Here is a 24,498-nt window from a genome sequence, read left to right as displayed (position 1 = left end):
ATTCAGTAAAGCTTCTAGATTAATATAAACGCAGTAAATAAATACTTACTTTCGGCACTACTGCTTCCTGCCATCTCGCCGATCAACTGTGCTTTTTAAACTCTTCTTCCTTCGCCCTGGCGGTCAAGCGCATACTAAAATCAATTGAAATACACGCCACGTGTCCTGCACAATCACTGCAGACCGGTGTAGCGCCGAAAAAACATCAAATACAGTCAGGGATAACTAAAATACGAACCCGCACAATTGTGCGTACTCGGTCTGAAAGGGTTAAAATCGATATAAGTTCAAACAAGGTTAATCGATTGGGTAAAGTCGGATTCAGTGCAATCCAGCAATATTATCTCCATAATACTTGACGTGATACGACTAATTCTTTGTTAGAAGGGCCCACTGATTGACGTTAGACTTGAAATATTTCACTTCGAGACAAACTGCCTTCAATTATTAATATTGCTCATTTCATGCCCACTTGCCTGCCATCTACAGAAAATTCCTACAACTATCTACGCGCCATCTAAAATCGGGGACGGAAACTACCCGAAGCTAGCTAGAGATTGGAACCATAAGCCCCATTAGACTTTCACCGGGGTGATATAGACCTTGTCGTGATATTCATGACTTCGTTTCACATCCAAACGGTAGAGTACTCTCCGCTCGCTATGAACACTTTGTACTCATTAATATAATTATACAGTCCATCAGGAGCACAAAACAGACCAGAACGAGAAAAGTTTTTTCTTAGAAGACCTCGACATTCATCTCAACGGGGAACGAATGTTATGCTTGTAGGCGATTTCAATTGCGTCCTCCACTCGAGAATTCAAACTGGACCCAACATTAACAACTCGGTAGCGTTCTTTGAACAAGTCCAACAACTCCGTTTAAGAGACACTTGGGAAATGAAACACGGAAATTACGTTGAATTCAGCATCCAGACTTGACAAGTTTTACCTCTCTTACTCAACGTCCTCAATTACACACATAATATCTGTCATACCAGCCTCTTTCTCTAACCCCCCCCCCCCAACGGCACTTAACGCCCTTGAAAGGGCCTGGCCTGCCCAGCGACCGCTGCTCATTCCAAAGGCCTGCAGATTGCGAGGGGTCGTGTGGTCAGCACGACGCATCCTCTCGGCCGTTATTCTGGGCTTTCGAGACCGGGGTCGCCATCTCACCGTCAAATAGCTCCTCACTTCTAATCACGTAGGCTGAATGGACCTCGAATCAGCCCTCAGGTCGAGAGAAAAATCCCTGACCTGGCCACGAATCGAACCCGGCGCCTCCGGGCGAGAGGCAGGCACGCTACCCCTACACCACGGGTCCGGCCTTCTCTAACCATCATGCAGTACTATTTCAATTACGTGTTGACACGCATGTTCCAGTGCACAGTGGGCTGGACAAAAGTCCTTTTTTCATGGAATGCTTTATGTTTGACATTTTATTGTTCGACATGTACTGGTACTGTTATATATACTATACAGTATATTATTTCTTCCCTGATTCCGGTAATTACAGCTGATTTGACTGGGTCACGAAAGAATCCTCCAGCAGTATTCCTGTCATTGGAATTTCCTACTCCTCCGCATCTAGGCTGATCAACGATTAGACCCACTTCAGAGTGAAATCATGCTACTATCTGATGCTTCCACATTGCAACTTTGACTTTGCCTTCAGCTTTTCTAATCTGCTCTGCTTTTACATGAAGTCAGTAGGCAATGCGCAGAAGGGATTCAAAAAATCTAGTGAATGCATGCAGCGGTGGAAGACCAAATGCAAAATGGCTGACATTATCTCTTTTTGATCTTAACTGAATATCGTTTATGGTTTGGGTGTAGCTCCACATACACAACATTTTTGTGCTCGCAGTTCACTCAGGACAAAGTCAGTAATTACATTAAAATTCACGCCTTCAGCAACAACATTAGTAGGAACTAAAGATCGTATTTGTTCCTCAATACAACGAATTTCTCTCTTACTTATGTTTGATGTTTCTTTTTCGTACAGAATCGTGTTTTGGACTACAAAATCTTCGAGAGGAAGTACGAGGATATTGCCATAGAACCCTATTACGTTTGTCCAATTTGAAGTTGAATGTAACTGCAAAGGCACCTAAGAAATAACAAGTATATCTGAGTCACTTAACTCTGTATTTTCCGACTGGAAGTTTTGTTTGCAAACACTTTCATTACTACTGCCGTCGCAGCCCCACTTGAACACTGCTTTTACAGTATCATTGTCTTTAATACATTGTTTTATAACATCAGCTTGCACACTTACACGTTCATGAATTGTGTGGTCTACAAGAGCCTGCAATGTTACTTCAGCAGAGATCTCTTGTCACCTTGAGAGCTTCCTTTGGAGGGTTGTACTTCAGTTTCTTTTCTTTCACAACATTTTAGGTTGGATAAATGTCACTGTTCCTTGCTTCTGCCCCAACTCGTATGTTGACATACTGTCTCTTTGAAAACTCATTATCCATCCAAACCCCTAAAGATTCTTCTGCACTATGACGTATGGGAGGCACTGATGGCGATTTGAAAGCTCTCTTATACCTCTTTGCGGCGATAATTCCACAGCATCTTTACGAATCCCTGCAGCATCCCTTTTACCAGTGAACCTAAGAGATATCTCCGCAGCCAATACAAGTTCTTTATGAGATTCCTCTTCTACTAACGACTGGATATGTCTCCGTTTTGTTTTATCTCCATTTTCAATAAAAAGCTTTCCTGGTATTCCCATTATTGATGGACCATGTTTCTCCGTTGCATGTCCCTCATCTTTATTAAATAATTGTACCTCTCCATCTAGCCATGTACTGCATTTGGTAAGAAAACGATCTTTCTTTCTACCGCACTGCTTCCATTTTATACAAAAAATTACACTTAAAAGTACTTAGTTTTTTAACAGACACAAAAGTATCCTGCGAATATTTACCAAGGTTATATTTGTGAACTATAAAATCATATAATGCTTCAGAGAAGCCTTAATGTACAATACATACTCGCAGAAGAGCCTCCATGGCTCAGACGGCAGCGCGTCGGCCTCTCACCGCTGGATACCGTGGTTCAAATCCCGGTCATTCCTTGTGAGATTTGTGCTGGACAAAGCGGAGGCGGTACAGGTTTTTCTCCGGGTACTCCTGTTTTCCCTGTCATCTTTCATTCCAGCAACACTCTGCATTCTCATTTCATAGCATCTATCACTCATTAATAAAAATCACTTTGGGAGTGGCGAACCCATCTTAGTAATAGCCTACATCTGCTTCATTCATTACATCCCTGACCCGGTCATTGACTGGAAAACAGGCTGTAGGTTTTCATTCACATACTCGCAGAGTTGTCATCTTTTCACAACACATCGCTTTGCCTGCGGAGTTACTTCTGTGAACAATATTATACTTATCTAAAAGGCGCAAATATGCGCAAAATTTTAAGGATGGAAATTGAAGAACACACTATAGGCAATATGTTGTGGTCATGAATAGGGCTGAATTCTTACAAGATTTTTATGAGTAATTAAGTTGAATGTGATCATTACTTCTTCATTGGTCACTAACGACTCTGTATAACGCAATGAGTATAATTCCGATAGTTATTATAGACATTAAAAGTATAAGTTCTTACCCACTGTGACAACCTAATACCAAACACCAAGATTAAATTAATGCGCTTCTTCTTCTCCGTGTTATCACAAAGAGAGTCCCTCGTCAATTAACGCATCAAGAGGTGCGCCATCGGAAGCGGCTGACGCATCTTAACTTCAGTGTTTATTTTATCTTCATGTATAACAGAGTCAAAACAAACTCGGGCTAGTGTAGTTCGGGCAGTGGTAGACGAAATGCATAGGGTAAAATATTTTTTCAATTAACTTCCCAAAACAACCTTTATCCAGCCAGATATGATTCCTGGCCCACTGTTCAGTATTACAATTCTCATATTTCGGTCCGTATTGAAATGTACAATGAAGTCAAATAAATGATAAAGTTTAATTATTCCACCTATTCAATACATAAAAAGAGATGTTAATAAAGAATTAAATCTGTAAATAAAATTATAGGGACATGTTTCGCCCTTTAATTAAGGGCATCTTCAGCCTAATCTCAATCTGAAAGTTGATTAATCAGGTACCTGATTGTAATTAAATTACATATGAATGTGAAGATGATGTTGGAAATGTGTTTCGCTGGTTAAGTGTAAGACAGGGACACGTGTCCCTAACTTTGCCAGTTAAAATAAATCATATCTATCTATCTATCAAATGGTGACCGAAATGGTTAACAATAGTTTTGATATTCTTGAAATGAAACCTTAATAAAGTCTAATATACAAATAGTCGTAAATTTATGAATGTTCTTAAAAAACTACCAGTATACAATTTGTTACCAATTTTTAAACAAGGTCATTCATAAATTTACGACTATTTGTATATTAGACTTTATTAAGGTTTCATTTTAAGAATATCAAAACTATTGTCAACCATTTCACTCACCATTTGAAACACATTTCCAATATCATCTTCATATTCATATGTAATTTAATTACAATCAGGTACCTGATTAATTAACTTTCAGATTGAGATTAGGCTGAAGATGCCCTTAATTAAAGGGCGAAACATGTCCCTATCATTTTATTTACAGATTTATTAACATCTCTTTTTATGTATTGAATAGGTGGAATAATTTATTATTTACTTGACTCCACTGTTCAGTGTTAGAAAGAGGATATGAACAATAAACGTTTTAAGACTCCAGATGCTACAGAAGAATTTTACACGACGTGAGAACGAATGGTCGACAGGAAACGGAATTATTCTTCACAACTCCTCTGGTGGATTCATGCGGCTAAACCTAACATACGGCGTTTCTTTCGAAATTTGTCTTTTCATAAAGCTTTGGAACGAAAACACACTCGGCAATTCTACGAACAAGCCTTACATGACTACAGTCATGCGCAGCAGCATGAACATGTCGTACAGCATAAATGAACATATACTCTGTCAGATGAAGGAACAAGATATACATGATATACAGGTATGCTCACATATTCCTTCCTCAGAAAAAAATGAAAATACTTCGTTATACGGCATTGCCAAAGAGAAGTGTAGAAATTGAAAAAAAAAAAAAAAACCGTTCAAAACTACAAACCACAATGAGTTTCATTACAGGAATTTACAATGTTATTTAAGTGGAAACCGATCATTTTGAACTTGCTTTTGCTCTGGACTCCACCTAACAAACCACTTCAGCCCAAACCTTTTCACAACCTATCCAGAAACAACTTTCTGTAGATAAAATCCAGCGACTAGGAGCGACATACAACAAGAGGAACTGTTACAAGCTATCAACGACGCATGTTGTAAAAAGTCACGGTCTATCTTACGAATTTTACTAATCTCATTGGCAATACATAAAGGACGATTTACTGTTACTTTTCCAAGGAATATTCACAAGTGAAGACATTTCGCTGAAGGAATAATGGTTTTAGTACCTAAGATTAAGTCACCCATATCCTTGTCGGATTATCGTCCACTAACTCTAATTAATACAGATTACACACTGTTTGCAAAAATTCTTGCCGGACGCTTGCGACTCACCTTACCAAATATCTTAGGTTCCGAGCAGTATAATGTGTTGAATAACTCCAGTATCATACATGGTCTCTCAAACCTACGTAACTTTATGCTGCACATCTCATCTCAACTCAACATATCTGCTGGATTCTTCAGCATAGACCTTTAACAAGGCTTTGACCACGTAAAATATTATTATCTATATTCTGTTCTAAGAGGATTTGCTTTCCCAAACAGGATAATCACAATACTACGGAACTTATACAGCAGTGCAACATCTAGGCAACAAATTAATGGTTTTCTCTCGAAAACAATCCACATTAACAAATCGATCAGACAACGTTGTCCACTCTCCACAGTCCTCTTCGCCATTAGTGTGGAACCATTCATAAGACAATTAACTTTGAAGCTTCCAAGAATACAACTAGGTTCAACGTCCATACAAGCGCTCGTGTATGCGGACGACATCACTGTTATCTCAACACAGCCCACACAGCTCGAAGATTTAAGACTGGTCATACACGACTATCAACACCATTCTGGAGCAAAAATTAATCAACACAAATTTGGGCCCTGGCCTACACAAGATCAATGGATCCCCTCTACATTTTCTGAAATTTGACTCAAATGATTGATCACAAGTGGATAAATTTGCTCAATACAGTTCGCTCTGTTCTATTTGCTCAAAACCTTAGAAATCTCAATACATGTCGAAAGGTCTGGACAGTTAACACATTTGCACTTAATGAACTGTTGTACGTAGCACAGATTTTACCTTTACCACCCATAATAGTTAAGAAAATCGATCTGGCTATAGATTACTTCCTATGGAGAGGACAAGAATATAAAATCGCCAGAAAAGAATTGTACCACAGCATTAGGTGTGGAGGTTAAGACAAGTTTCTGTAGAAGCTAAATGCACTGCACTCGTCAAGCGAAATATTGTTAATTGTGAGTGCAGACCAGGTGGTGATTAAGCTAAAGCGGTTCTGAATAATATTATCCGAAGTGTGGCCTTTCCCATTGCCCATCGTAATTTGGCACTGCATTTCAAATCGGTTTTTGAGCTTTATAGATAATCTTCCACAAACTTTAATGGATCCAACTTCAGTTATAACAACAAAACTCATATATATCCGTATAATGAAGCGGAAGAGTAAACCACCTACAATGTAGGCAAAGTATCCTTCGCGACGTCCGACTCGTTGGCTGAACGGTCAGCGTACTGGCCTTCAGTTCAGAGGGTCCCGGGTTCTATTCCCGGCCGGGTCGTGGATTTTAACCTTAATTGGTTAACTCCAATGGCACGGGGGCTGGGTGTATGTGTTGTCTTCATCATCATTTCATCCTCATCACGACGCGCAGGTCGCCTACGGGAGTCAAATAGAAAGACCTGCACCTGGCGAGCCGAACCCGTCCTGGGATATCCCGGCACTAAAAGCCATACGACATTTCATTTCATCCTTCGCGACAATGGAAACTTATATGGAGTAATATATCTAATAAATGGATTCCTCTTCAGTGAAAAGCAACCCTATATCTATAAATGAAACTATACCAACAAGGGATCAGTTATTCCTATACGGACGATCTGACTCCAATATACTGTATTTGAACATTGTCAACAAAGAGATACCTTAATACATCGCTCGAAAAAGTATGCAAAATACTTAAAATGACTCCATATCCCATCTTAGAATATCGACTCATCATAGAATATGCATTCATCCCGGCCACGGTCAACAACGCAGCTCTCTGGCTAACTGCAGCATCCATTCACTTCATTATGGAACACCGACGAAAACCAAGACAGTTGAAATTAAGAATATTTCAGCAATACATACGGATGAAAATATGGAAATATAAGTGTATTAAGAATATGTCAACAGGGTTTGGGTCATTCTTATACCAGTTTTAATTCATGGCGTAACAGTGTTTGAATATTGTAATGATCATATCAGTATAAGGTGCTAATGTGACACGGACTGTTTAATGAACTGACAATATAAAAAATAGAGTTAAAATGTCATCAGTTCTTGTGATATTTTTGTTATCATAAGGAACCAGGACGATGAACTTTAGACAGAGTATCTCAACAGTATTTTTGTATACATAATACACGTTTACCGTAAAAGATTAATTTGGTAATAAACAAGTAAAAAAACTCAGAAAAGGTGTAAGCCCCGTGTAATGAAATGAATAGTAACGTAAATAAACTGTGCAATTTCAATACAGTCAAATAAAAAATCCGAACATTAAAATTCATTTACTGTTCAGTTTCTGTTTCCCATCTCAAAACAATTTTGTTGAATTTTTCTTTAAAAATATAATTTTGGGATGGGTAAAAAGTATCGAAAAGAGAAAATAAATAATAAAAACAACCATTACTTCGTTATCTTTTCTTGAAAGGTATCAGTCCATTACGTATTTATTGAGAAAGTTACCTCATTATTTTACAAAAAATAAATATTCAATCCTTTAAATAGCTTACAAATGATTCTTTGGGGAGGGACTACCAGATAATGGCAATAAATTATTCTGTTGCCAATGTTAACATAATTCTACCAATTTACATTACAAAGTTTCACTTAGATGTTTCATTTAATATACAGAGTGTAAAAATAAAGTAGAACAAACTTTCAGGACACATTTCTCATGCGCAGAAGATGAATCTATGTTATATGGACCACCGTCAGTATATCCGAGATTCAATTGAACGGCGAATACCATTATTGTATGAGAATACAACAGTTGGACTCGCAACGGACCTTCAAGACTGCTGGATACAGTAGTTCAAGAGCAAAGAAGTCATTGTGGACCCCAGATAGTTGTTTCTGTCTTCCAAGACAAAAACTATCCTTTCTGCTGTAGAAGTTGATTGTTCGTAGGAATCGACAAACTTCAACAACTCTGAAAGTGTGGTCATCATGTATATATACTGACGGAGGGCACTTCCAACATTTCATGTGGTATGCTGGTACCTTCTGGTCCTGAGTGTTCGTGCTATGTAGAGTTGTAGAAAATTAGTTCTAAAATGGAAAAGAGCGTTCCCGAACTCATGTCCATACCACGTATTTTCTTCTATTACGTGTGAGAAATGTGTCCTGAAAGTTGAACTAACCCCATGGCACTAGATCCCTGAAGGGCCTTGGCCTACCAAGTGACCGCTGTTCATCCTGAAGGCCTGCAGATTACGAGGTGTCGTGTGGTCAGCACGACGAATGCTCTCAGCCGTTATTCTTGGCTTTCTAGACCGGGGCCGCTATCTCGCAGTCAGATAGTTCCTCAATTCTAATTACGTAGGCTGAGTGGACCTCGAACCAGCCCTCGCATCCAGGTAAAAATATCCGACCTGGCCGGGAATCGAACCCGGGGTCTCTGAGTAAGAGGTAGGTACGCTACCCTTACACCACGGGGCCGACTCGTGAACGTTTGGACACGCCTAATCGTTATTTCGTATATTTCTTGCAGGTCATTTCTCAACAATACACATGTGTGAAAACCCTTGTTGTTTTAATCGGAAATGCATAGGTAGATATTACATTTTGCATAACAAGTTTTAGTTCTTTTTCATCGAGACATTCTAGACCTGGTACCTGCTGGTCAACTGCAGAATCAAAAATAATGGAAACACAGTCTGCGGGACCCGAACGATTATTCCAGTGCGGGTTGAAGAGGCCAAAGCTACTCGTTAGTGCACCAGGTTTTAAAAATTCCGACGGTCACGATTGTGTGGGCCAGGTGGGAAAGCAGACTTGTCTGAATGAAATCACGTAATGGATTCTTCTTCCTTTTCCCACCTGTGTTGAGAACTACGCCACTTAAAGACATACAATACTCTTCCTGAAGAATTCCCCTGAATCACATTAATTCGCTGCTCTGAAGAGGTTTGTTCCTCGAGTTCATAGTCATCACCGTAGTAGAGAGGTCTCAGTCTTCCAGAACTGCTCAGATGTTGGTTAATCAGCAACTTTTTCTGTTCTCTCTGAGAATTATTTTCATTTTCATCTTGAATTAATTCTTCTACATCCATATCAAGGTTTGTCGTCCTATGAAGCCCACAGTACTTGTACGAGCAAGCCCAAATCACAATTAGCAGTAACACTGTAGCCATACACCAGAGCGTGTTCCATAACAACAAAGCACTGTTCAAATGATGACACGTCAGACTCTGCAGTACTTTCCATTGTGTATTACTGCCCGCTGTTTCACACGTTACATCAATATTAACTGATCTCTCAGAGCTCCACACCCACACATCCTTCAGATTACAGTCACACACTAAAGGGTTATGGGACATATTTAAGAACGTGGTACCATTGATCAATTTCAAAACACCCGTATCAATTGCATTTATGTTATTGTATGACAGATCCAAATATTTCAAGTTAACTGAAATGAGCATCACTTGATATGGGATAATTTTTAACTTATTCCCCCTTAAATTAATTTCAGTGAGATCCAAGAAATGAGCCTCACCAGTTATTCTCATGATCTGATTGTTCATGAGATTTAATCTTTGCAAATATTCAGACTGAGAAATAGAATTGAAATCGAACAATACCAGTTTGTTATTAGATAAGTCTAACGCTTCCAGGAGAGTCAAATTAATGAACATTCCCTTCTTAATATTTCTTATATTATTTCTACTAAGTGTCAGTAACGAAATATTACTTATCATAGGTATAATTTTCTCCAGGCTATCCTCTGTTATCTTCAGGTCATCCAGATAGAGTTCCCGCAAATTTTTTAATTCATTCAAATTTTGCAAATGAACGTCCTGGAATCGATTTCCCGATATATTTAGCTTCTCCAAACCCATTAATGAGCGGAAGATCGGGTCTGGTATATGTTTGACTCTGTTTCTACTTAGGTTCAACACTTTCAATAATTTCAGCCTGGAGAATGTACTTGGAGGCAGATCTTGTAAGCTATTACTTGATAAATCTAAATGCACAAGCTGTTCAGATATATCAAATAGAGAGTTTTCTATACTTTTGATGTGATTATATGATACTGAGAGGAAAGTTAAATTATTCAATTGCCTGAATAAGTCTAATGGAATTTTTTCAATCTGATTATTTGACAAATCTAATTCTTGAAGATTGACCAAAAGGTAAAATTGCCTACTGTTCAAAATGTAAAGTTTATTGTTGGATAAGTTCAAATGTTGTAGGTAGTTTAGGTCGAGAAACATATTCTTGTCCAGTTCTGTAAATCTGTTGCCATGTAACTCTAAACGGATTAGAGTGTCTGTGTATTCGAAGAGATCAGGAGGAATCGAATGTAGTAAGTTGTTCGATAAGTCTAAATATCTTAGACTTCTGAGCTTGCTAAAAGTACTGCTTCCAAGACTCATTAGGAGATTCTGGTTGAGATTTAAAAGTCTAAGCTTCTCTAATGAACTAAATGTGTTGTCTTCTATAAGATGAAGGCGGTTTTCACTGAGAAATAAATACTGAAGTTGATTAGGCGGTTTGAATGACTCTGGCGTTAAGATATGAATATAGTTGTTCTCCAAATGGAGTGAAATCAGTGCAACAGGAATAATAAATTCTATCGTTTTCAGTTGGTTATTTTTCAAGGACAACTCTATTAACTTTGACAATGGTTCAAAAGTACGTTTGTCAACTTTCTCCACACCATTACTGTCTATTTGTAAAATATGCAAGTTTAAAAGTTTAGTGAATATTACTTCCGGGAGGAACGTAATGTTACAGTTGTTTAAATTAAGCCAGCGGATTGTCGGAGTTGAGATGAATGACGTCGTGTTTGATAAAATTAATGGATTGTAGCTGAGATCTAACTTGTCCAAAGACCTACTAAATCTAAAAATGTCAGCATGTAATCTTGCCAAGTGATTGTGCCTCAACGACAAAAATCTGAGGAGTGGCATCGATTGAAACACTTTGGGCTCCAAAATATTTATCCTATTTTGCTCCATTGATAATTTTTCTAGTAGTATCAAGGAAGCGAATGCGTTATTCCTCAGTATGCGGATGTTGTTGCTGTATGCATTCAGGGAGCGAATGGAGGCATCCAGAGGAGGTAGATCATTGTATCCACCGGTGCAGACCACATCCCGGGGAGTGTTGTAGTGGCATGACTTAGGCTGTGTGTAGACCCCAGCATACTGAAGATAGCACACTGCTAGCCATAGGAAGACTGATGCCATTTCGTGACTGCATCTGTAACAGAGTTAAAATAACTAATAACTTCGATTAGCTGTAGAAAATGATTTTTCTAAAGGGATTAAAATGTACCCCATGTTGCCAACAAGCGAGTGTTAATTCTCACTAAATCAGTACTCAAAATACAATAACATCCCACTAGAATCTCATTTATCATCAGAAAAACAATAGACTGTGTCTACTAGTTTTGTTCATGAGTGTCTATGTACTGAAACACAGGCAAATTGTCGATTTAATTTTAAGGTAGGCCTAGATTAATGTAAGTAAAAATAATTCATTAATTTACACGTTTATTTGAACATCTTCTCAGGCCAACACTTCCGACACTTCATTGATGTATGATTATCTATAAAGTTCAGTTCATATTCTTTAATCTCGCATCCTATATTTTGTTAAAATTAGTTATTGTAATATTGTGAATTTTCAAATCCTTTAATTTATCAATCATTCTTCTTCTACCAGATTTCCCACATCCTGTTAGGGTCGCGGGTGTAAACTGTGTCATACATGTGAATTTGGCCTCCTTTACGGCCGGATGCCCTTCCTGACGCCAACCCTACGTGAAGTATTCACTGTTGTGTGTTTCGGTGGTTGTTGTTAATGAGGTGTGTTGTGTGAATATGAAGGAGCGTGTGCTGGGGAGAAACAAAACAACACAGTCCTCGAGTCAAAGAAATTAACCAGGTATGATTAAAATCCTCGGCCCAACCGGGAATCGAATCCAGAATCATCTGAAACGAACGGGCCTCATAGCTGACTATTCAGCGAAGAAGGTGGACAATTTAATTTATTATTCATTTCCCATACATAAGCGTTTCTGAGTGAAAAGAGGAAATTGGGGTAGGCTGTGTCGTCTACAATGCCGCAGGTGTTTTGGCAAGGGTAGATTTTTGAGTGTGACAGCGTCTACCAGCGACGAAAAAGTTGCCCACACGATTCAGTATGGGGCGGTGATGAGAAATACATATATGCATACTCTTTGTGCGTTGCATACTGTCATGCTTAAGTGGCCCGTACTTGCGGCGTTCAGTGCGATAATGACGCAACGTCGTCGTGGGATTAATATTCAAAGGCATATCAAGAGGGAACAACTAAACCGATTACAACGTGCTATGAACTCTTATATTAGATTTATCTTCTCCTTACGCTATGATGTTCATGTTACCCCTCATTATCGACAAATTCGCCTTTTAAAATGTGAACAAAATAGAAACCTCCACGTAGCAGTATTAATCGTTCGAATATTAAACTAGAATATCCAATACTACTTATCTTCACAACTGAATTTGCTTTTTTTTTTTTTTTTTTTTTTCCACCAGCATAACACACGCTCCGGTGGCACCTTTGCTATCCCTCTCAGAAGGTCAGCAGCATATAGCCATTCCTTTGTTGCGAATGGAGCTAGAATATGCAACTCTTACTGCAATTAAAAAATCCTTTAAATCCTCTTGCCGTGTGCATATCCTCGATGTGTGTTGAGTGAATCTTGTGGAGTGAATGTGTGTATGAATGTACGTTTACTGTGCTTATGTTATTTTGTGTCATGTCACTTCTAGTTTGTAACCATAGTTTTTAAGATAATATTTATTGTGTTTATGTTTAGTTACTTCTAGAGTGTAATGGTAGTTTCTAAGATAAGACTGAGAACATTTATTGTGCTTATGTTATGTTATTTTGTGTCATGTTACTTCTAGTTTTTAAGAAACGATTATTAAAATTTTTCTCAGATGTACACAAGTGTAAGAGAGGACCATGAGTCCTAACTTCATCGCTACGAGTAAGGCAAAAATAAATAAATAAATAAATAAATAAATAAATAAATAAATAAATAAATAAATAAATAAATAAATAAATAAATAGCAAAGTTATTGTCACATAACCTCTGATCGGATGGAGTTATTTTCGTGATTATTTTCCCCCTGAGTTCGTTTTGCCGTGTTCTCTTCACAGTGTGCAATTTAATTGTCGAGTGTTAAATTGTTATGTATACAGAAACCGCGAAAGGAAATTTTGTTGCAAATTTCCAGTGGTCACAGGCCCTTATTTATAAATTATACTTCTGTTCGCTATCATAGTATTGGCATCTGTTAGAATGCCTATTTGGGAACAAAATAGGACCAGAATATTTTAACTTGGTCGACGCGTTGATTCAATACGGCGCTTCGAAGCTTATTGAGCGCGCGTAATCGAGCACTGAAAGTACGAGACCTCCGCCAAGTGAGATTGCATCATCACGCTAAATTTATCATTGAGTAATTTTAAGTAAAAATAATTAATTAATTTACGCGTTTATTTATAATTATTAAATAATTACTAAATGCAGTTATTCTCATGATCTGATTGTTCATGAGATTTAATTTTTTGCAATTATTCAGACTTAGATTATACTTTGTGATATCAAAATATTGATTGCATCTCTTGTTGATTACCAGAAACAGCCTGAGATAAATTGGCTGATTTCACAACGCCAACATCAATCAATCAATCAATCAATCAATCAATCAATCAATCAATCAATCAATCAATCAATCAATCAATCAATCAATCAATCAATCAATCAATCAATCAATCAATCAATCAATCAATCAATCAATCAATCAATCAATCAATCAATCAATCAATCAATCAATCAATCCCTGCATTTAGCAATGTCACCCAGGTGGCAGATTCCCTATCAGTTGTTTACCTATCCTTTTCTAGAATTATTTCAAAGAACTTCGAAATTTATCGAAGATATTTCTCTTGATTTATTGTTCCATTCCCCAACTCCTCTTTTGCCCCAACTAGTCCTCTTGATTTTCCACGCTATCTTCATATTATGATCTCTCCCACGTTTAAAAGTTCCACTCAGACTTATTCGTCTATTACTGTAATATCATTCCACGCCATTTCTCCACTGAAGTCAGGCTCCATGGCTAAATGGTTAGCGTGCTGGCCTTTGGTCACAGGGGTCCCGGGTTCGATTCCAGACAGGGTCGGGAATTTTAACCATCATTGGTTAATTTCTCTGGCACGGGGACTGGGTGTATGTGTCGTCTTCATCATCATTTCATCCTCATCACGACGCGCAGGTTGCCTAAGGGAGTCAAATCGAAAGACCTGCACCTGGAGAGCCGAACATGTCCTCGGATACTCCCGGCACTAAAAGCCATACGCCATTTCCATTTCCCCACTGAAAGCTCGGAACCTCCCAATTAGTCGAGCAGTTCGTCTCCTTACTCCTAACTCTTCCCAGCCCTAACTTTGCAACACTTCCGTATGCCTACATGCTGTGGAGTGAGACGTCATGTCACGTCAATATTTGTAAAGCTCACAAAAATTATAAGTGCACTTTAAAACTCTACTCCCACCTCTTGCTGTGAACAATGTGGAAGTCATGTTCTTCCCCTCTCTGGTCCTGTCCATATAAATTTATATGTGTCCATTGCATGTCCATTCCACAGCACAAAGATTGGATCCTGTACACACTGCCTTCGTAATATACAGGCCGTACTGTAGAAAGCGCGCCAAGCCCATCAGCTGTTCAATTGAGGCGAACAAAGCGAATTTTACAAATTGTACTTGTGAATGTAATTCATAAGGTTTGGGAGAATTATTTGGATAATTATGTCTGTTGAAAGACAGAACTTTATATTTAAGTATATTGCATATTTGTTCTTTAAATTTACCACATCACGATTTACGTAAAAAGCTGTTACTAAGATAATCAAACCTCATAGTTTATGTTAGGTATGGTATCTTCAGGTGATGAGGAATATAAATTCAAGGGACGTAATATTTTTGGTGGAATTTATTCATTTAATTGCTATCGTATAACACGTTTTGTGGAAATATAATGTGTTGTGAATTTAAACAAAGTGTGAGAAAGTTTGAAGTTGCCACAATGCTAAGAACGTGTGCGTACCACGGCGAAAATACAACTATACTAGTAATACGCTAATATTTTCATTTTCTTCGTATGATACCTTTATGAAAAAAAAGACAATCCCAACCGAAAATGTATCTGTTACGAAGAATAAAGGAGTATACTTCATTCATTTTTCCAAGCTGATGATGACTTCTGCTTTTCATTTTCTTGTTATACAGATTTAGCAGACGTGGTATTGTTGATGCAGAACAAGTACAAAAATGGACAGTAACCAACTGAACCTACAAATAGTAAAGGCAAAACTAAATACCATTTATAAAACTTCACCTGGAGGGTAAACAGATGATGATGATGATTGTAATTAAAGCGCGTACGAAAAGACTTTGTACAACTTCTACAATTATGCGCTTATTAAAATTGACGTACTATGTGCTATTTGCATATAAATAAATAAATCAAATAAATTATTCACCGCTTTGCTTAATTGGAAAATGAATAATTTAAAACTTGATCATCATCATCATCATCATCATCTGTTTACCCTCCAGGTTCGGCTTTTCCCTCGGACTCAGAGAGGGATCCCACCTCTACCGCCTCAAGGGCAGTGTCCTGGAGCTTCAGACTCTTCGTCGGGGGATACAACTGGGGAGAATGACCAGTACCTCGCCCAGGCGGCCTCACCTGCTAAGCTGAACAGGGACCTTGTGGAGGGATGGGAAGATTGGAAGGGATAGGCAAGGAGGAGGGAAGGAAGCGGCCGTGGCCTTAAGTTAGGTACCATCCCGGCATTCGCCTGGAGGAGAAGTGGGAAACCACGGAAAACCACTTCCAGGATGGCTGAGATGGGAATCGAACCCACCTCTACTCAGTTGACCTCACGAGGCTGAGTGGACCCCGTTCCAGCCCTCGTACCACTTTTCAAATTTCGTGGCAGAGCCGGGAATCGGACCCGGACCTCCGGGGGTGGCAGCTAATCACGCTAACCACTACACCACAGAGGCGACTGATGATGATGATGATGATTGTAATTAAAGCGCGTACGAAAAGACTTTGTACAACTTCTACAATTATGCGCTCATTAAAATTGACGTACTATGTGCTATTTGCACTTAAATAAATAAATCAAATAAATTATTCACCGCTTTGCTTAATTGGAAAATGAATAATTTAAAACTTGATCATCATCATCATCATCATCATCTGTTTACCCTCCAGGTTCGGCTTTTCCCTCTGACTCAGCGAGGGATCCCACCTCTACCGCCTCAAGGGCAGTGTCCTGGAGCTTCAGACTCTTGGTCGGGGGATACAACCGGGGAGAATGACCAGTACCTCGCCCAGGCGGCCTCACCTGCTAAGCTGAACAGGGACCTTGTGGAGGGATGGGAAAATTGGAAGGGATATGCAAGGAGGAGGGAAGGAAGCGGCCGTGGCCTTAAGTTAGGTACCATCCCGGCATTCGCCTGGAGGAGAAGTGGGAAACCACGGAAAACCACTTCCAGGATGGCTGAGGTGGGAATCGAACCCACCTCTACTCAGTTGACCTCACGAGGCTGAGTGGACCCCGTTCCAGCCCTCATACCACTTTTCAAATTTCGTGGCAGAGCCGGGAATCGGACCCGGACCTCCGGGGGTGGCAGCTAATCACCCTAACCACTACACCACAGAGGCGACTGATGATGATGATGATGATTGTAATTAAAGCGCGTACGAAAAGACTTTGTACAAGTTCTACAATTATGCGCTCATTAAAATTGACGTACTATGTGCTATTTGCATATAAATAAATAAATCAAATAAATTTTTCACCGCTTTGCTTAATTGGAAAATGAATAATTTAAAACTTGATCATGATGATCATCATCATCATCTGTTTACTCTCCAGGTTCGGCTTTTCCCTCGGACTCAGCGAGGGATCCCACCTCTACCGCCTCAAGGGCAGTGTCCTGGAGCTTCAGACTCTTCGTCGGGGGATACAACTGGGGAGAATGACCAGTACCTCGCCCAGGCGGCCTCACCTGCTAAGCTGAACAGGGGCCTTGTGGAGGGATGGGAAGATTGGAAGGGATAGGCAAGGAGGAGGGAAGGAAGCGGCCGTGGCCTTAAGTTAGGTACCATCCCGGCATTCGCCTGGAGGAGAAGTGGGAAACCAAGGAAAACCACTTCCAGGATGGCTGAGGTGGGAATCGAACCCACCTCTACTCAGTTGACCTTACGAGGCTGAGTGGACCCCGTTCCAGCCCTCGTACCACTTTTCAAATTTCGTGGCAGAGCCGGGAATCGGACCCGGACCTCCGGGGGTGGCAGCTAATCACGCTAACCACTACACCACAGAGGCGACTGATGATGATGATGATGATGATGATGATGATTGTAATTAAAGCGCGTACGAAAAGACTTTGTACAACTTCTACAATTATGCGCTCATTAAAATTGACGTACTATGTGCCATTTGCATATAAATAAATAAATCAAATAAATTATTCACCGCTTTGCTTAATTGGAAAATGAATAATTTAAAACTTGAGAAAAAAGTCTCCACACGGGGAGTCGAACCCACGACCACCGAATCAATAGTCCTAGCACTTACCGCTACACCAACTACTGCTCTGCTTGCCCACTAACGTACGGGGATTATACCGTGCGAGAGCCGCGTCAACATTTTTCTTTTTCTTTTTATTTTCTGGCCATCTGGAGTTCCCACTTCGGGTACTTTCATTTCTAGACAAGCCCTGCATGTTCAAAAAATTTTTGCGAAATCGGTGGTGACCAGTAGGGAATGCCCCCTTGTTAGTAATTAAGTAATCAATACTTAGGTAATATTAGGGAATTATTCCTCGGCAATGTCCGTGAATGTGGGAAGTAACTAACAGATGTTATTGGTCAGTGAATTAATATTTGGGAGAACATGGGCTCTTCCTAAACAAAAAAAAAAAAAAATGTTACAAATATTTGTGTGGAAGAAAGGGTCTGAAGGATAGCACCAGAAGTGGCCATCTAGAGGTATGGAGGTAAAGTCTATTATTATTATTATTATTATTATTATTATTATTATTATTATTATTATTATTATTATTATTATTATTCATCTATTTACCCTCCAGGTTCGGATTTCCCTCGGACTTAGCGAGGGATCCCATCTCTACCGCCTCAGGGGCAGTGTCCTGGAGCTTCGGACTCTTGGTCGGGGGATACAACTGGGGAGTATGACCAGTACCTCGCCCAGGCGGCCTCACCTGCTATGCTGAATAGGGGCCTTGTGGAGAGATGGGAAGATTGGAAGGGATAGGCAAGGAAGAGGGAAGGAAGCGGCCGTGGCCTTAAGTTAGTTACCATCCCGGCATTCGCCTGGAGGAGAAGTGGGAAACCACGGAAAACCACTTCCAGGATGGCTGAGGTGGGAATCGAACCCACATCTACTCAGTTGACCTCCCGAGGCTGAGTGGACCCCGTTCCAGCTCTCGTACCACTTTTCAAATTTTTCGTGGCAGAGCCGGGAATCGAACCCGGACCTCCGGGGGTGGCAGCTAATCACGCTAACCACTACACCGCAGAGGCGGACATTATTATTATTATTATTATTATTATTATTATTATTATTATTATTATTATTATTATTATTATTATTATTATTATTATACGTTTGTTTTCTCCATATTTGTATTAATGCATAATAATTATTTGTTGGGAACTCTGACGAGTAAAACCCTCAAGCTTTGACCGCGTAAGTCACACTTCGAACCTACTTCTCATAAAATTACATAGACCTGACTTACGACTTATGATGCGATTACATTCGTTAATGATCTCACCTGTTATATTAACCCAACATTTTTGAATATTATATAATTTCAAGGTACAGACGTATCATGTGCTTGCATTGCACGGATCGGACGGAGGAAACAGTTCGCCTCTTTGCGTGACGTCATCGGAGCTACAGTACGGCCTGTACATAACGAAGGCAGAGCTGTAGAGCTCCACTATCGGCTGTTCGCTGAAGAGGCGTACTAGGAAAATGAGGGGCAAATCAGATTCTCACCGCTTTCCTCACTGACCGAGTAAGTAGGCACTAGAAGGTGTGTTATTTTCGATGTGACGTTCATTGCAGTTGAACTTGAAATCTCCTTCAAGCAGATTTATTTTCTTATTTGAAAAGTTTGTGTTTGGCCCATTTATTCATCATCATCATCATCATCATCATCATCATCATCATCATCTGTTTACCCTCCAGGTTCGGTTTTTCCATCGGGATTAGCGAGGGATCCCACCTCTACCGCCTCAAGGGCAGTGTCCTGGAGCTTCATACTCTTGGTCGGGGGATACAACTGGCGAGTATGACCAGAACCTCGCCCAGACGGCCTCATCTGCTATGCTGAACAGGGGCCTTGTGGAGGGATGGGAAGATTGGAAGGGATAGGCAAGGAAGAGGGAAGGAAGCGGCCGTGGCCTTAAGTTAGGTACCATCCCGGCATTCGCCTGGAGGAGAAGGGGGAAACCACGGAAAACCACTTCCAGGATGGCTGAGGTGGGAATCGAACCCACCTATACTCAGTTGACCTCCCGAGGCTGAGTGGACCCGGTTCCAGCCCTCATACCACTTTTTTCAAATTTCGTGGCAGAGCCGGGAATCGAACCCGGGCCTCCGGGGGTGGCAGCTAATCACTGGGTGAAAACTATTGAGTTTGTCGTGGTTATTGTTTTATGGTTTAGTTTGTTTATTGCTTAGACTAGGTTACTGATTTTGTTGCCAGCAATCTTTTGTTTTTGAATGAATCTTTCTTTAATGTAATCGTGTAAAAATTAGCATGGGATGTCCATTGAGTGGGGTGCAAAACGTTGCTTAGGTTTCAATGGATGCGTAAAAAGTGTTTGTTGTTTTTTCATATGTGCAAATTTGATTTCGTAAAATGAAACAAAAACATAAAGCGTGCAATCACTGACATAGAAATTGCTTGTGAAAACATCTATACTACAAATAGAAATACGAGTAATAAGAAACTTAGTCACCAGCGGAGTCCTGAAATAATTAGACATGAAAATTCTGTTAAACAATCGAACTTCACAACTCGATATTCGGCATCAAAAACAATTAAGAATAAAATAAAAAACGAGAATCTAATTGTTACAAAAGCAGTTAAAAGAAATATAACAGCTATAATGGAACAAAATAAAAATCGTCAGAAATACAGTTAAATGGAATATGTATGTATATTTAGTCCTCAGCCCGAAGGCTGGTTGGATCCTCAACAGTTCCGCCATCAGCTGTCATGGATAGCCTAGGCATCACGGAAGAGGCGTATTAGGGAAATGAGGAGTGAGGTAGTTTCCCGTTGCTTTCCTCACCGAGCCAGATGTTGCTATTACACATCAGTCTGCCAAGCCTACTGAAATGCATGCACCAACTGACCCTATGGGCAATATTTTCACACCATACATAGCAGGGACTGGCTGCAGAAGGAATGGCATTACTAGCATCACTCATACCTCAGTCACTTTCATTTTGTCAAAGCCAAGGATAAAGCTGAGACAGATCAATGAAAGTAACAAAATTGCTCTAGCCCATACCAGAAGACATAGTGCACTGTAAACACTAGGTCCCGCCAGCAAAGGAATAATATGTAATTTTTCACGTTGTATCGATTTCTTGAGAAGTAGAGGGCAGAAATATTGCCCTGAATAAGGTGCCGGAAGATGTATAAGGGAATAACATATAAGCAATATTAAAAGTCAACCGACTCCGTTAGGATTCAGTCACATAATTCGGAGGACAGCAGGTGAGCGCTATACTAACTGAGCCCTTGAATCAGGTATTAAGTATGGGGGAGGGAAGGGACATTTGGAAAGTAGTGAACTTAGGCGTTATAAGGAAGAGAGATCTAGGGTACGATTATTAGAATGTGAATAATTGGGGTTATATTGATGTGGGAGTATGAAGAAATGGATATTACGGTCGTTATTAGTGAAACGATCTAATAGTCGTTGCTCATCTATTTACAAGATCGGTGGTTCGATCCCAGTTGAAGTCAGTGACATTTGAGGTTCTTTATATTTGGCACTCGTAACTAAAGTCTTTGATATCCGACCCGTTAAGAAACTCATGTGGGATAAAATTCTGATGACCTGGCGCCAGATAAGACTGTCAGCAGTAACACGTTGGGTAGAATTATTATTATTATTATTATTATTATTATTATTATTATTATTATCACCCTCATCGGAGGGTCTGCCTTACAAGGGCTGCACCCGGCTAGAAATAGCCATACGAAATTATTATTATTATTATTATTATTATTATTATTATTATTATTATTATTATTATTATTATTATTATTATTATTATTATTATTATTATTATTATTATTATTATTATTATTACCCGGCTCCTTGGCTGAATCGTCAGCGTTAAGACCATCGGTTCAGAGTGCTCTGGGTTTAATTCTCTGCCTAGTCGAAGATTTTAGCCGCGTGTAGTTAAATCTTCTGCCTCAAGGACTGTGTGTTCCTGTTTGTTCCAGCATACCCCTCATAACAAACATTCGCTCCTCTATACTAATAACAATCACAGAAACACATAATAATGATTACATCCCTCTCCATAGGGATTGGTGTCAGGCAGGGGTTCTGCCGTAAAATAAGGTCAAATCCTCATTTGCAACACAGTTCACACGCACGACTACCTGCCTGCTAGTGGGAAAAGTGGTAGATTATTATTATTATTATTATTATTATTATTATTATTATTATTATTATTATTATTATTATTATTATTATTATCAACTTCATAGTGTAGGGGAAGCGTGCCTGCATATTACTCGGATTACCCGGGTTCGATTCCAGAATAAGTCAGGGAATTTTTGCCTGGATCTGAGGGCTGGTTCAAGGTCTACTCTATCTACGTGATTACAATTGAGGAGCTGTCTGACGGTGAGATATCCTTCCCGGGTTAGAAAGCCAGAAAAATGGCCGAGAGGATTCGTCGTGTCGAAGACACGACACCTCGTAATCTGCAGGCCTTTGGGTTGGGCATTGGTCGCTTGGTAGGTCAAGCTCCTTCAGGGCTGTTGCACAATATATTTTTGGTATTATTATTATTATTATTATTATTATTATTATTATTATTATTATTATTATTATTATTATTATCACTGAGATTGTTCAGGTGGTCCGTTTGCTCATAGAGACTTACAGACTATATACCGAGGGGAATAACAGTATTTGAGGAAAACGCCTCAGTAGAACATGTATACTGTAGTCTACATTGAAAGATATTCCACTATAAGCATCTTACACTCCATTCAATTCCTCACTGCTACTTCCTCTGGAAATGTTCCTAAAGGAACTAGATATTTTTCGACTGTATTGAATGTAGATTTGTTTTACTAAACAAATGGAAATGCACACTAAACACATACCCGTTATGGCGTGAGCTCCTAATTGTGGACGTGTAGAGCTGTGTAGGTAACTATCGTTCAAAATACTCTGAGAGGTACCGCTCTAACGTGTCAAACTGGAGTATCAGGCCGATGATAACAGGTCCAGCGATATCGACCTTAGAAGAGTAAATATTACAACTGATAACATAGCTCACTGTGCAGTTGCCAGATTGTGAAAAACGCATTCCGTTTTTACCTCACTCTCAACTGAGAAATAGATCAGAATTCGTTTATAAATAGTATGATATAACTTTAACCTATGCTGAGTGGTCAGCACCTTAACCATCAGTCCTCGGCTCCATTTCCGGCCTATTCAGGGAATATAAATTTAAATCTTAAACCTTAATCTTAGATGGTTCCCTTCGCTTCGGGATTGAGTATTTCTGCCAACCCTATTACTCCTTCAACACATGTACCACACACAAAACTATCCTTCACCACAGTAACCCACAGTTTCGGCTGTTCGAATCCGGGCGTACGCAGATATTTCTGTGAGTATTCACAGCTCCTTAGTATAAAGGATGGGCAAATGTTAACAATATTGTTTGTAAAGCTATAGTTTTCTTCATTTAATATTGAGCTTTACATATGGCGTGAAAAAGCAGCAAATAATAATAATAATAATAATAATAATAATAATAATAATAATAATAATAATAATAATAATAATAATAATAATAAAATGAAATGGCGTATAGCTTTTAGTGCCGGGAGTGTCCGAGGACATGTTCGGCTCGTCAGGTGCAGGTCTTTTGATTTGACTCCCGTAGGCGACATGTGCGTTGTGATGAGGATGAAATGATGATAAAGACGACACATACACCCAGCCCCCGTGCCAGAGAAATTAACCAATGATGGTTAAAATTCCCGACCCTGCCGGGAATCGAACCCGGGACCCCTGTGAACAAAGGCCAGCACGCTAACCATGTAACCATGGAGCCGGACATAATAATAATAATAATAATAATAATAATAATAATAATAATAATAATAATAATAATAATAATAATAATAATAATAATAATAATTGTACCGGGAGGTACACCTCTACGCCGCAGTTTTAAATCTTGCGCCAATAAAACCTCCTCTACAGGAGAACTCGGAACTTAAAACTGGACCAACTTACAAATTTTCTCAGAAGATGTCACTACCTAAAATTTGTAATTATGAAGTTGCCAGTACTGTGTGAATTTCAACTTGTTTAGTTTTCTGTTCCTCAAGAAGGGTGGACACTCTCTCATAGACGTCTCTACTAAAAAACTATGATCATGCACCCTGGTGTGAAGTGAAGGAACTTTATTTGAAGAAATTTTGTATTCATAAGTTTGTTCTTTACTAAATTTCGTTCATTCAGTTGTGGGTTGGCAATATTTATCTTTCTCTCCGCCAGTTTTGAATTTAGCCAATCCAGAATTTCTGTAATTAATTTCTAACCAAT

General features: G+C 39.4%; 1 protein-coding gene across 1 annotated transcript; it reads right to left on the bottom strand.

Moving 5' to 3' along the window:
• Positions 1 to 7,964: 7,964 nt before the first annotated feature.
• On the bottom strand, positions 7,965 to 23,135 carry LOC136876919 (leucine-rich repeat-containing protein 15). Its single transcript, XM_067150674.2, has 2 exons — positions 23,040 to 23,135; positions 7,965 to 11,759 (listed from the first exon to the last, which is right to left on the bottom strand). The coding sequence occupies exon 2, from the start codon at positions 11,744 to 11,746 to the stop codon at positions 9,341 to 9,343; it is 2,406 nt and encodes an 801-aa protein (XP_067006775.2). The 5' UTR covers positions 11,747 to 11,759; positions 23,040 to 23,135; the 3' UTR covers positions 7,965 to 9,340.
• Between the last annotated feature and the right edge of the window lie 1,363 nt (positions 23,136 to 24,498).

The sequence above is a fragment of the Anabrus simplex genome, chromosome 7 (genome assembly GCF_040414725.1).
Source record: "Anabrus simplex isolate iqAnaSimp1 chromosome 7, ASM4041472v1, whole genome shotgun sequence".
NCBI classification, from domain to species: Eukaryota; Metazoa; Arthropoda; class Insecta; order Orthoptera; family Tettigoniidae; genus Anabrus; species Anabrus simplex.
The sequence above is the reverse complement of the archived record's forward strand: the minus strand, read 5'-3'. Positions and strand labels throughout refer to the sequence as shown.